We start from the raw sequence: 12,769 nt of genomic DNA, 5'->3' as shown, positions 1-12,769 counted from the left end.
ACAATGGGCTCAAACATAGTAATGATTGTGAGGATGGTGCAGGACTGGGCAGTGTTTCGTTCTGTTTCACATAGGGTCGCTGTGAGTTGGAATCAACTCCATGGCACCTAACAGCAACTTGCCTTGGTTTGTTCTAGCTTGAATTCCACCAATCCCACATCTCAGAAATCAACCTGCTGGTTCAATCCCCAAAAGAAACATATAACCAGTGTAGAAAAGTTGGAAACACAGAAATCCCATCAGCCAGAAACAACGAAGACTAACACCATGGCGTATTTTTTGACTTCTCCATAAAATACGTAAACAAAACAAAACGCACTGCCATCCAGTTGATTCTGACTCACAGTGACCTTATAGGACAGAGTGGAACTGCCCCATGGAGTTTCCAAGGCTGTAATCTTTACAGAAGCAGACTGCCACATCTTTCTCCTGCAGAGCGGCTGGTGAGTTCGAACCGTCCACCTCTCAGTTAGCAGCCAAGCACTTTAACCACTACACCACCAGGGCTCCTATAAAATACATGGGAATACTTAAAATGAGACACAGAGTTTGATGTGCAACCTTTTAAACTAGTTGCTTCTTTTAAAAGATCTTAATTACAGTAAAATGCTCATGATAAATGATGTTAAGCTAAAGTCCTGGATACAAAGTACAATCTTCATTGTGTAAAAGACATGCATATAGTCCACATAAAAACATACCAATTGTAAATAATGATTATCTCCAGGTATAAAGCTCTTTTCATTCTCTGGGATACCAACTTTCTCCAACAACAAACACGTATTATTCATAAGAATCGGGGGAAAAAATAAGGCCATTTGAAAAAAGTCAACGGAAACCTTAGATTTCTAAGTAAGGGGGTCCAGGTTCTCTGAGCAAGTTTTAAATGTTTTCTTTGAAAATCAGTTGGGCGGACAAGCGGGCGGTTGCCGGTGGGCCAGTAGGCGGGCGTTCTGACGTCAGGGCGCTGTTACAGGGCTGGGACATTGTGACGCCGCTGGTACATAAGGCTCCGGCCCGCGGCCCTTCGCGCCAGCTCGCCTGTCCCTGCCTGGAGCCCGGTGGTCCTCCATCCCCTAGAGCAGCGAGCCCGACGCGTCGCGCACCGACAGAGTGGACATGGGCCGGGGAATGCTGGTCGCTCTGGGCCTGGCCCTGCTGATTCTGGCGCTGCTCCTTCCTACGCAGGTTTATTCACAGGAAACGACCTCAGCGACCACCACCACGGCTTCGGGTGCCATCGCTCTGCAGTCTACAGTAAGCGTCCTTGTGATCTCGCTCTCCCTTCTTCTCCATCTCTTCTTTTAACAGACCTAGGCCCCGAACCATCTTCACTTCTCCAGTCCATCTTCTAAAACCCAACCCAAATGGCTTCTAGAGGTCTGGCATGGCGAGGAAAAACAAAACACGTCTTCGTCAAATCTGCTGATTCCACTCCTTGTTTGATTGACTTTGAAGATATTGAGAACCCCAGACTTGACTGGTCTGAAGAGCACCTGAAGGCTTTGACTAGATGATGAATCCCAATATTAAATCTACTGGAACTTCGTGTGCAAGACTGGAGAGAGACACAACGTCCAAAGTTAGTTAAAGGATCAATTTCGTTAAACAAGGCTTAAGAAATAACAGACTTTTAAATCGACCTTGACGATGAGAAACGACCTCACTTTGATCTAAAACTGATGGGTTGTGGAGTGGAGATTTGGTTATCTTTGTGATTCATTGAATCTAGAAGGCCATAAAAATGATTGGGTGATGTAAAAATCTTCCTTGATTCTGTTTTTATGTAAGTTAAAAGGAGCCTCTAGGTGTTACCGTAAATCAGTACTCATTTAGTGTTGCTATGTTCTATATTTTTACACTGTTAAGCTTACACTGTTGTTTTGGGAACAAACTCTTTCCTCTGGGGCTGTGAATTTGCCAGTGCTTTTGATTGTATGTAGTAATTGACATATGCCAGGCCAATGATGGATTGGAATCTACCCCAAATCCAGGCATAATGAGTAAATCTTGCTTATACACTTATAAAGACAAATGGTAGGCATTTGCCATCACACATTCTCACCCAGCTCAAAAAACCAGTTGCCATGGAGTGAATCCTGACTCATGGCGACCCCATGAGTTTCAAAGTAGAACTGCATTGCATAGGGTTTTCAATGGTTGTAGATCTCCAGGTCTTTGTTCCAAGGAGCCTGTGAGTGGATTTGAACCTCCAACCTTTTGGTTAGTAGCCAAGTGCTTAACAGTGTGTGTCACCCAGGTACCCTGTCCCACCCAACAAAAGTGCCAAATTCATCTAGTTACCACATGTGCCCTGACTCTAAAGAGAATAGAAGTAAATCGACTTCAACTAATCTTAAACTGCTTTCTAAGGATGGATAGATGGAGCGGTGCCTTCCCTTCTCTGAGGCTTGCCAAGGAGTCTCAGTCCCCCATGGAGGTAGGATGATTCTTTGCAGAATCACGTTTTAGGATATTTCTTTTTCTCTCAGAGGAAGGAGACTTATTCCAAGCACATCTCTAGTCACAGGGTTTGACTTGAAACATTTGCTCTGCTGAGCAAAGGCCTGGGTGGGAGTACCGAGGGGCCAGAAGCAGGCATTGGGCAGTGGTTGCTTTGGCCAGATAGTTCCCCAGGTCTCAGCCAGAGGGGCAGCCAAGCACATCATATCATTGTGCTGCTCACAGGCCTCTATATCCATAGGTCAAATCATGGTAGGGGCTTTCTGAAGTCCCAGACATTGCGTAGGCATTTTCACACTTCTTACCTCATTTCTTCTCGAAGGAATAGATGGTGGAATTTCAGGTACTAGGCTCAGGCCAATGGAGATAGTAGAGTGGAACAGTTAAGAGCATAGGTCTTCGGAGCCCCACAGCTCTGGGTTCAAATTCTGCCTCTGCTGTTAGAAGATGACCTTGGGGAAGTCACTTCGCCCCTTTGTCCTATATGATAACAATGGTTCTTAGTTTGCAGGGCTGTTGTGAAGACTGAATGAGATACTACATGTTAAGTACTTAATCACAATCCTGGCACCTAGTTGGTGCTCAGATGAATTGGTGGATTTGAATTGCTCCTTAGCTTCTCTCATGCTTATTCAATTCATCAGCCCCATTACCAGATCCCTAAGGCCCCATGCCTGTCTTGGTCCACCCCAGCGTCCACCACAGCCATTTACAGAAAGGGCTGCAAATAAGGAATACAGAGTCTGGGCCAGGAAAGGAAGGGAGCCTTTATGGAGAGTCGATCACATGTCCTGCTCTGTGTGAGGCATTTTCAGTCACCACACTGCCAGGGAGCTTTGCTCACCCCATTTTGCAGATGAGGAAACGGGGGCTGAGGGAAGGTAAGTGACTCCTCCAAGGCTTCCCAGCTGGTTGGAGCCAGTGCCAGGACTTGTGTCCCGGCCTCTCCAACACCAGAGTGCTTGTGCTTTTTAGAACCTGTATTTCCAGGGGAGTTTGGAAACTACTAGAAGGACCAGCTGGCGCAGGGACTGTGTTGTCAGGATCAGGTACTTGTTCAATGTCAGGGAAGGTGGGGAGCAGATGGAGGAATAAATCATCAGGAACCGCCAGGCAGCCTCAGCTCAGGCATCTGGAGCCTTCCGTGTGTGTGTGGGTGGGTGGTGTGTGTGTGTGTGTAACCTCCAACAAATTACCAAACTCTTTACAGTGGAGATAGTGGTAATTTCTCCACCTTAGAGTTGTCATGAATATTAGAGCCAATGGCACTGTGCCTGGCCCAAGTGCATTATAATAGTGATTGTCATGTCATGAGGTGGGGGTGGGGGGCCAGGTGGGGCTCTTGACTGCAGTCACAGTCTTGACATAGAGCTGACCACCCACCTTGTGGCGACGGTACTCACCATAAAGAAGCCCAGACTCTCATCAGGCTGTTGGCTGAATGTCCTGGTCACATGCCCACCTGCATAATGACCACACTGGAAGTTTCAGGAAGACACTAACAGTCTGGGGTCTTTTGTAGTCCCACTGGCCGCTGGGTAGAGGGTTGGAATCAGCTTTGCATCAGATAGACCTGTGTTGAAATCCTGGCTTCTCCCAGGAGTAACAGTTTCTTCTCAGCACCTACGGAGCCTCTTCTTTGTACCAGACTTGGTGCTGGCAGATACTGCTGTTTCCATGTGCAGATGGGGAAACTGAGACACAGAGTGTCTTGGTCACCTGGTGCTGCTATAATGGAAATGCCAAGTGGATGGCCTCAGCAAAGAGAAATTTATTCTCTCACAGTCTAGTAGCCAACAAGTCCAAATTCAGAGCGCTGGCTCCAGGGGAAGGCTTTCTCTCTCTGTCAGCTCTGGAGCAAGGTCCTTATCATCGTTTTTCTCTTGGTCTGGGAGCAGCTCAGAGCAGGAACCTCAGGTCCAAAGGATGCACTCTGCTCCTGGTGCTGCTTTCTTGGTGGTATGAGGTTCCCATATCTCTCTGCTTGCTTCTCTCTTGTATATCTCAAAAGAGATTTAAGATACTATCTAATCTTATAGATCTCATCAGCATAACTGCTGCTAATCCATCTTATTACTACATTCTAGTCACAGGATTTACAACACATAGGGAAATCACATCAGATGATAAAAATGGTAGACAATCATACAGTACTCAGAATTGTGACCTAGCCAAGTTGACATATTTTTGGGGGACACAATTCAATCCATAACACAGAGGGCAAGGATCCCACCCTGCTGGGATTTGGCCCTGGTGGCTGACTTGGAAGTTGGAGGCACTCAGCTGAGTCACCTGATCACTCTGAAGCTCAGGTTTCTCATCTGTAAAATGGGGCTCCATCCCTCAGCAGATAATCACGGAGCAGACGCAGAGCTGGGCTTTGAGAAATAATGCCTGCTCCATATGGTTTGTGTGTGGACCAGATAAAGTGAGTTTATGATTTATCTTTCCTAGTGTCAGACACCAGTAGGTCCTGAAAAAGTTATATTCCTTTCCCCTTCTGGTTTTATAACTTTTTTTTTTTTTTTTTCTGTCAGGCCCCGTCATCCTCCAGATGAGAAGTGGCCGGTTCTCCCCTTTAAAGTAAAAGTAGTTTAAGGTTTTCTGTGAAAGATGCTAGTTTGTTACTCTTAAAAGATCATTTAGATTTTGTCTTCTCTTTCAAGACATCTGAAACTCATTTTTCTGGTGGGTTTTTCTTCCCCCTATGCACATGATTTCCCACTAGGTGTAACGGGTCTAAGTACTAACCCTGTTTCAAGTCAGAAGATATCCTAAGAATTAGCCACATCGCAGACTGGTAATGTGGAGCCATCTCCCCCCATTTATGCTCGTTTGCTTTATGTGCTGGTAATGTGTTTTTAACACATTTCCAAACAGCTGTATATCTTGTCCAGTCATTATGATTTAAGGGAAAATAAATCACCCTCACGATCTGATAAACATGCTGTTGTTGGCCATGCTCAGCCACGGTGCTGCAGGCATGGAGGTGAGCAGGAGCCGAAAGAAGCACCGCACTGACGATTAGAATCCTTGCGTCCCAGTCTCAGCTCAGCACTTGCTGTGTGGCCTTGAGCAAGTCGCTTTCCCTCTCTGAGCCTCAGTTTCTCCTAGACCTTCTTTAATGTTGATAGCACGAATGGTCCAGAAGTGTAAGTTTCCTGGGGCTGAGTCAGGCAAATGATTCAGAAACCTAGACAGCTACAGGACTCCATTTGTTCAGTCAACAAGCAAGCACCTATTATATGCCAGGCACACTGCTGTATCACGGGGAAGCAGATAGACTCCCAGACCTCAGAGAGCAGTGTGGAAAGGAAACACACATGTGAGGAGTATACGACAGACTAGAATGGAAGCTCTACAAGGGCAGGGATTTCTGATTAATGCTGAATCTAGAGTCTAGAACAGTGCCTGGCGCATGTTGTCATTATGTGCCTTCAAGTCAGTTCCCACATAGTAACCCCTACAGGACAGAGCAGAGCTGTCCCATAGGGTTCCTAGGCTGTAATCTTTATTGGAGCAGATGGCCAAGTCTTTTCTCCTGTGGGGCGGCTGGTGGGCTCGAACAGCTGACCTTTCGGTTAGCAGTAAAAGTAGTACTTTCTGCTGCTGGTACAGTAAGAGGCAGAGCCCTAGGTGTGTGCTTTTGGAGCAATGAGGAGGGGCAATCCTAAGAGGGGGTTTTGGGCATTCATGGTAGCTTCCCAGAGGAGGTGGTATCCAAGCTGAGGCCTGAAGATTAAGTGATTGATTCAGGGGAAGGGACAGTATTGCTGTTCCAGGTGGTGGGAATAGTGTGTGCATAGGGATGGAGGTGGCAGAGAGCGTGGTACCTTCTAGGAACTCTTAAGTTCTGTATGACCGTAGAGAGAGGTTAAGTTGATTACCTACGTCACATAGCTATAGTGGGATTTGACTTTGGGAGTCCAATTCCCGAGCCGTTTCTCATCACTCTTACACATTTTTATATTATGGTTACTATATTTTATATTATTACGTATTATCTTCAGCTTGCAGACAAGGAAAGGAGGGGGTGGAATCACAGGTCTAAGGGCAGAACTATAACTAGAATCCAGCCAGTCTGACTTCAGTACGCATAGTCCTGTCCATCATTAACCATCACGCCACTCTCCCTCCCTTCTTGCCCACATGGAAACACCAGCTTCCCAGTGAGCGGCAGCCTCAGCTCAGACCCAGAGGGCAGAAGCATGGACTGAGGTCTTCCAGATGCCCACTCCCCTCCTGGCCTACTCCCTACACAACTACTAGTGGATTTGAAGGAAACGATTCTGCTGGGCTGGGAGGTTTGTGGCTCACACAGCTGATAAGGCACCACTCCTTGTGTTGTGACAGGTTGGGGTGGTCCAATCCCACACACGGTTGACACTTCCCAGCCCTGCAGGGACCAACCAGGCAGCAGAAGCACCAAATGGATTTTGCATGGCTTCACCTCCTTCAGGAGTGGCCCTGGGAGCGGCAAAGATGGTAAAGGCTCCAAAGGCCTTGCTCATTATGTACTAGAGCAACTGATGCTCGCCCAGCACTTTACAGTTTCCAAAGTGCTGGTACGTACACTGCCTTGCTGGATCCTGAAAACCTCCCCGAGAAGAGGGTGAGGCAGGTTGCCGATCCCTGTTTGCAGATGTGAACCTAACAAGGTTTACCCAGTCTCTTCATCCACCTCTCCACTATTGGTTAGAAGCCCCTGAGTGCCAGGCAGGGGGTAGCTCTGTAACTGGTGAAGAAGAGAGGTTTAAGGATGGAGCGGGGTCTTAGCGAAGCCTCTCTGAGCCACCTCAGGAACATGGACCAAAGAGCAAAAGGAGAAGAGACACAAGGCAGATGTCACATGGTGAGTGCACCTGACAGCCACCTCTGTGGACACTGGTGAGGACACTGGGTTTTCATTTGAGGTCTCCCCGGAATACACAGGGGAGATTTTAAGGCATCTGATTTCCGATGTGACTCCAGCTGCATATTTTGTTTATTCAGAGTAATCGTGGTCACAGGGTCCAAGGTCTGGGGCATCTGGGTTATTTCACAGGAATTGGGCTCAGAGGTCAAGGTCACTGTAGCAGGCACTGTCAATACTCCACTCATATCTCCTTGGCTCACCTTCAGGTTTGGTGGGCAGTTGCTGTTGGCAACTCCCTACCTTGCGTACCTGTGTCTGTTTTTCTAAAGACTTTCCATATGCAGGGCAATCCACAAGTGGCAGGAGTCAATGCCCCCGGGGACATCCCTCAACTAATGCCTGAGGATGGAGAAAGTCAGAGATGGGTAAATCTCTCAGCTAACCCGGTGGGACAATTCTGAGGTGTGCTTGAACAGTCCCTCGCTGGCACCCGTGCTGGATTTAGCTTCAGTTGCCCACAGTGGTAACCTGATCATTGTTGTTGGTGCCCATGTGATACAGATTAGCAAGTAAATACAAGGAAGCCCACGCGTACCTTGCTTACTGGCCTGTTAGAACTGGGTTTCCCGTTAACGAGGAGGGAGCAGCTGAAAGAGCTGGAATCCAGTGGTGGCCAGAATTCCGCCTCAGCCTTCCCTCCACCCTCCCCAGCCAACACATTAACAAAAACAGCAAAATCCCACATGGTGCTGGTGACACAGAGGCACTGTTTCAAAGGCTGCACATATTAGCTCATCTTATCCACACGACCACCCCATGAGGTAGGAACTCTTCCCTTTTACAGTGGAGGAAACTGAGGCATGTAAGGGGGGCGGGTATCTGATTTGTTGGAGGTCACACAGCTGGTAGGTGGTGGAGCCCACATTTGAGCCCAGGCAGTGAGTCCAGCTGTGAACCATTCTGTTTTTCAACTAACACATACCCCATCGGGCTGGCTACTCAGAAACCCCACCAGGAGCCTCTGCCCCCTCCTATGGCTGCAGTGCCTGCCTCAGGGGCGTACGCCTCATCTCTCTCTAGAAATAGGGGCAAGTTGGGTGGTCACTGGCTTTCCTTCAATTATCATGTAGGCTCCTGGCCAGTGTGCTCTGGCCAGTGTGCTTGTTCATGGGCTTCACGGGCTCCTTGAGTCTCTGTGATCAATGTGCCTGGAAAGGAGCTTCAGAACTGATCATGTATATGGCACAGATCACACTGGGAGGCATGGCCCTGCCAATGCTAGTGACTCCTTGAATCAATGATGTGTGTGTGGTGGGTGGAGGTGGGGAAGGCTGTGATTTCTCTTATCTCCTTTCTGGGATAACCAACCACCTCTTTTACAAATAAATGCCTCGCCTACTGCCAGCTCCTCAGACCCTGGGAAACTTGGTGGGCTCCTCCCAAGGAGAACCTCTTGAGTCTTTTGCAGGCTCCACATCTGGATAGAGCCCTGGGTGAAGTGCTTCACTGCAGGATGTCACCCCCTCTCCGCAGCAGCCCTGTGAGTTGGGGTTCAGAGGGATTGCATCACTTACCTAAGAATGCCCAGCCAGGATGTGGTAGAACCTCCATTTAAACCCAGTTCCAGCTAATTACAAATAGTAACAGCAGGGATCTATGGAAAGCTTAGCATTTTCCTCATAACCCTTTGAGATAGGTCTTCTATGGTCATCTGGTCTTTACAGATGATGACACTGAGACACAGAGAGGTTAAGTTGCCCTTAGTGTCCCAGATAACAAGTGGAGTCCTTGGTGTTCAGACTTAGGCAGTCTGGCGCAGCACCGAGGCTCCTCTAAACCACTCTGCTGTAATTGCCTACAAAACTTATGTTCTGTCTCTATTCCATCCTGCCATTAGTCATCTGGTCTACCCAGCCACCTTCAAATAATGCTGACTTGACTCTCAGAATCCTGTGCTCGATTCCTCCCAGGGGCTAGGGAGCTCACTGCCTGTGGTGATAGCTTTTCCCACCGTAGGGCTTGTTCATTCACTCCACAGCACATATTGATCCCCACTGTGCATTAACCCCAAGGAACCAGATGAATGGGATCAGTGCTTGCACCTAGGGGGTATAGTCCCATTTACTGGGAGGACACTCAGTGAGACAGACCCTTGCAACACAGAAGGGTTCTGATGAAGGGAAGTCTGGGGGCTACAGAGTGGGAATCAGGTGGGGCATCTAACTTCATTTGGCTTCAGAGAGGAGGGGCTCCCTGACCTGGTTCCCAAAGACATAGTAAGAATTGGCCAGAGGAGGAAGAGAGAAGAGGGCACATCAGGGCAGCACCTGGGAGATGTGAGAGCAGGATGAAGTCAGGGGACTGCAGGTGAGTCAGAGTGGTTGGGGGTCAGGGTGCTTGGTGGGAAAGGAGGCTGCAGAAGAGGTGGGGCCTTATGCAGAGGGACCTTGAGTGCCAAACCAAGAAGCTTAGGGTTGGGAGTTAGAGCACCTAGGGAGGATTTCAAGCAGGAGAGTGACACGCTCAGATGTTTTCAGAAAGTTCTTTCTATGTTACGCTGAAATTTGTCTCCCTCTAGCTCCTTTCATCCTGCTAGCTCTTCCCTCTGGAGCCACATGGCACAGGTTTGTACCCTCAGTCCTGAGATGGCCAGACAGGGAGCTGGAGGCTTGACTCCCTCCCTGGCAAAGCTTCTCTTCACCAGCTTTAAATCTCCCTTCTCCTTATGTGATATGGGGATTTACTAGATCCAATTCTTACCCCTCCCCACATTTCTACCCTTTACCACATACATTTTCAGTTTCTCCCACCATCTTGGGAAGAGAGTACTTCCTGACCTCTTGTCTTTAGGCTCAGTCATGTGACTTGCTTTGGTCAAGGGGATATTAGCAGATGTGATGCAAGCAGGGGCTGGAATGTACCAGGGCAGTTACTCTTGTTCCTCTGCCATGGGTGACCCACTGGTCCCAGGTGGATCAGAGTCACATGCTGCAGAGCTACTCCAGACCTGGGATTGTTTTTAGGCCATTGACTTTTGGGGTAAACTTTTTTACAGGGTGTTTTTATGGCAATAGCTAACTGATGCATCCTTGTTCATGGTATGATTTTTAATTACTTCACCATCCTTGTCACCTTCTTATAGGCTTCCTCCAAGTCAATTATGAAAACAATATAATTAACACTTAGAGTTCCAATGAATAATATTTTTTAAGCTCTTACGAAGTACCAGGCACTCTTGTATGAGCTTTGCATGTACTAACTTACTGTGCTTTCACAACACACCTGTGAGGCAAATCTGTTGTTATCGCCATTTTATAGAAGAGCAAATTGAGGCATGGAAGGGTTAAGTAATTTGTCCAAGGGTAGAGCCATGATCTGAATGAGCTGGTCCCTGTGTTATACTGTCTCTCTCCCTGCTTCCTTAGCACATTGCAGTTTATGAAGTGCTTTTCACACACATGTTCTTATTTGGTTCCCCAGCAGCATATTTTACCATTGGCCTTTGAGCCCCTCAAGGGCAAGATCTGTCTGGTTCAGCTCTGTGTCCCCAGTGCCCAGTATAGGGCTTAGCACATAGTAGGCATTTGAATTGAGAGGCAAATTGACCTTCCCATCCCTGACCCATTAGGGCAGCATCATGAGAGCCACTGGTTCAGTGAGTATGGTGACCAAGGAGGGAGGACACCACTGTGAGGCCATCAGTCAGGATGGGGGAGGCTCTGCTATGGTAATGGTCTTTGTGACTTAAACAACCAAAGGTCATTCCTTGCTATGCAACATGCCCACTGTGAGTTGGTGGGTGAGGTTCTGTTCATCATGGTTACCCAGGAATCCCCGGTGACAGAGCAGTCCCCATCTCACACGTGTTATGCCAGAGGGAATGTGAGTTCTGGAGGGTCTCACACCAGCAATTAAATGCTGGACCTGGAAGTAACCAGTGACATTCCTGCTCACAATCCATTGGACAATACTAACCACATGAACTTACCCAGACAAAGGGGACCAGGATGCGATCCTACCATACACCCATGGGGGAAAGATTGGGAATATTCGGAGAGCAGCACCAATGATCACTCAAGTGCCATAGTGGTATAAAAGACGACACTTCCCCAGCTCCCGTACATACCCACCCCCCCAGTGCACTCTTTCCTGTTCCCACCTTGGATCATAATTTTGGTTGGGGTGAAGAGTTTAAGCCCAAGAGCTCAGAGCTTGAAAGCATCAGGATTTGAACTCAGGTCTATCTTGCTCTAAGGCTGGTCCTCCTCTCCCTCAACCATGGTGCCCCTCAACACTACCAGAAAAGCCATTAAAATGGCAGAGAGGCTGGAGTGAGACACTGTGAGGCAGACAGTCAGCCACAGACCACTGAGCCTGAGAGCTGAGGAGGGTTTCAGGAGGGGCTGTGTCCTGACAGGTGGACAGAAGAGGCCTCTCTTCGCAGAGAAGGGCCAGCAAGTACCCAGGCAGAGGGGAGAAGACCTCATTGTATGGAGGAGCTGTGAGAAACAGCTGGGCCTGGTGGAAATGGAGGCAGAAGGGAGGAATGAGGAGGAGGGGTGATGTGGGAGAGTGTGGACCCAGGCAGATATGGAGGCTAGTTGGTGCTCTGTGGGTCAGGGCAGGCTGCTCTGGATTAAATGAGCACACAAACCCCTGGGGACCTTGTTAAACTACAGCTTCTAATTCCTTAGGTCTGGGATGGGTCTGGGTCAGAATTTCTAGATTCCCAGATGTTGCTGGTCTGAGGTCCACACTCTGAGTAGCAAGATAGGAGAGCAGAGGCATCAGACAGACCTGGACTTGAAACCTAGATCTGCCACCAACTTGCCCATTTGGCAATTTGCTTAAGCTCGATGGGCCTCAGTCCCCTCCTCTGTGAAATGGAAATCATCTGGTAAAGTGGTTTTGAGGACTGCATGAGGCAGCGGAGACCCACGTGCAGCGTCCAGCTGCTAGTGGGTACTCAATAGTAGATGGCGTCTAACAGCAGTAACAACCTCTGGATAGTGGATGTTTCCTTTGTGCCAGGTCCCCATCCATCACTTTTCATGAATTAAATTGCTAGATCCTCAGTACAACTCCCTGATGAGGCACCATTGCTATGCCCATTTTACAGATGAGGAAAATGGAGCCAGAGAGGTTGACGCTGAGGTCACTCAGCTGGTCAGGAGCTGGGCATACACAGTTTGCATTTCGTTAGGAGCCCAAGACAAGATAACCAAGTTCTAAGTTAGTGATGAGCGTACAGACTGCAAAATCCTCTATCTCCACCCCCCACCACTCCCCCACTGCCCATTGCAGCCTGTCAAATACTGAGCCTACCTTCAGATAGCTCCATTTGCCCAGAGAAGGAACCACTTTATTACAGAAGATCCCTTCCCACAAAGACAACAAGGAGGCCAATTAAACTCACTCAGCTTCAGTATCGCTTCAGAAATCGACGCGCTA

At 48.3% G+C, this 12,769-nt stretch overlaps 1 protein-coding gene across 1 annotated transcript; it reads left to right on the top strand.

Moving 5' to 3' along the window:
• The first annotated feature begins 1,119 nt into the window (after positions 1-1,119).
• On the top strand, positions 1,120-1,308 carry CD24 (CD24 molecule). The gene has a single exon (XM_049875523.1). The coding sequence runs from the start codon at positions 1,120-1,122 to the stop codon at positions 1,306-1,308; it is 189 nt and encodes a 62-aa protein (XP_049731480.1).
• Positions 1,309-12,769: the final 11,461 nt, after the last annotated feature.

The sequence above is a fragment of the Elephas maximus genome, chromosome 3 (genome assembly GCF_024166365.1).
Source record: "Elephas maximus indicus isolate mEleMax1 chromosome 3, mEleMax1 primary haplotype, whole genome shotgun sequence".
NCBI lineage: Eukaryota > Metazoa > Chordata > Mammalia > Proboscidea > Elephantidae > Elephas > Elephas maximus.
The sequence above is the reverse complement of the archived record's forward strand: the minus strand, read 5'-3'. Positions and strand labels throughout refer to the sequence as shown.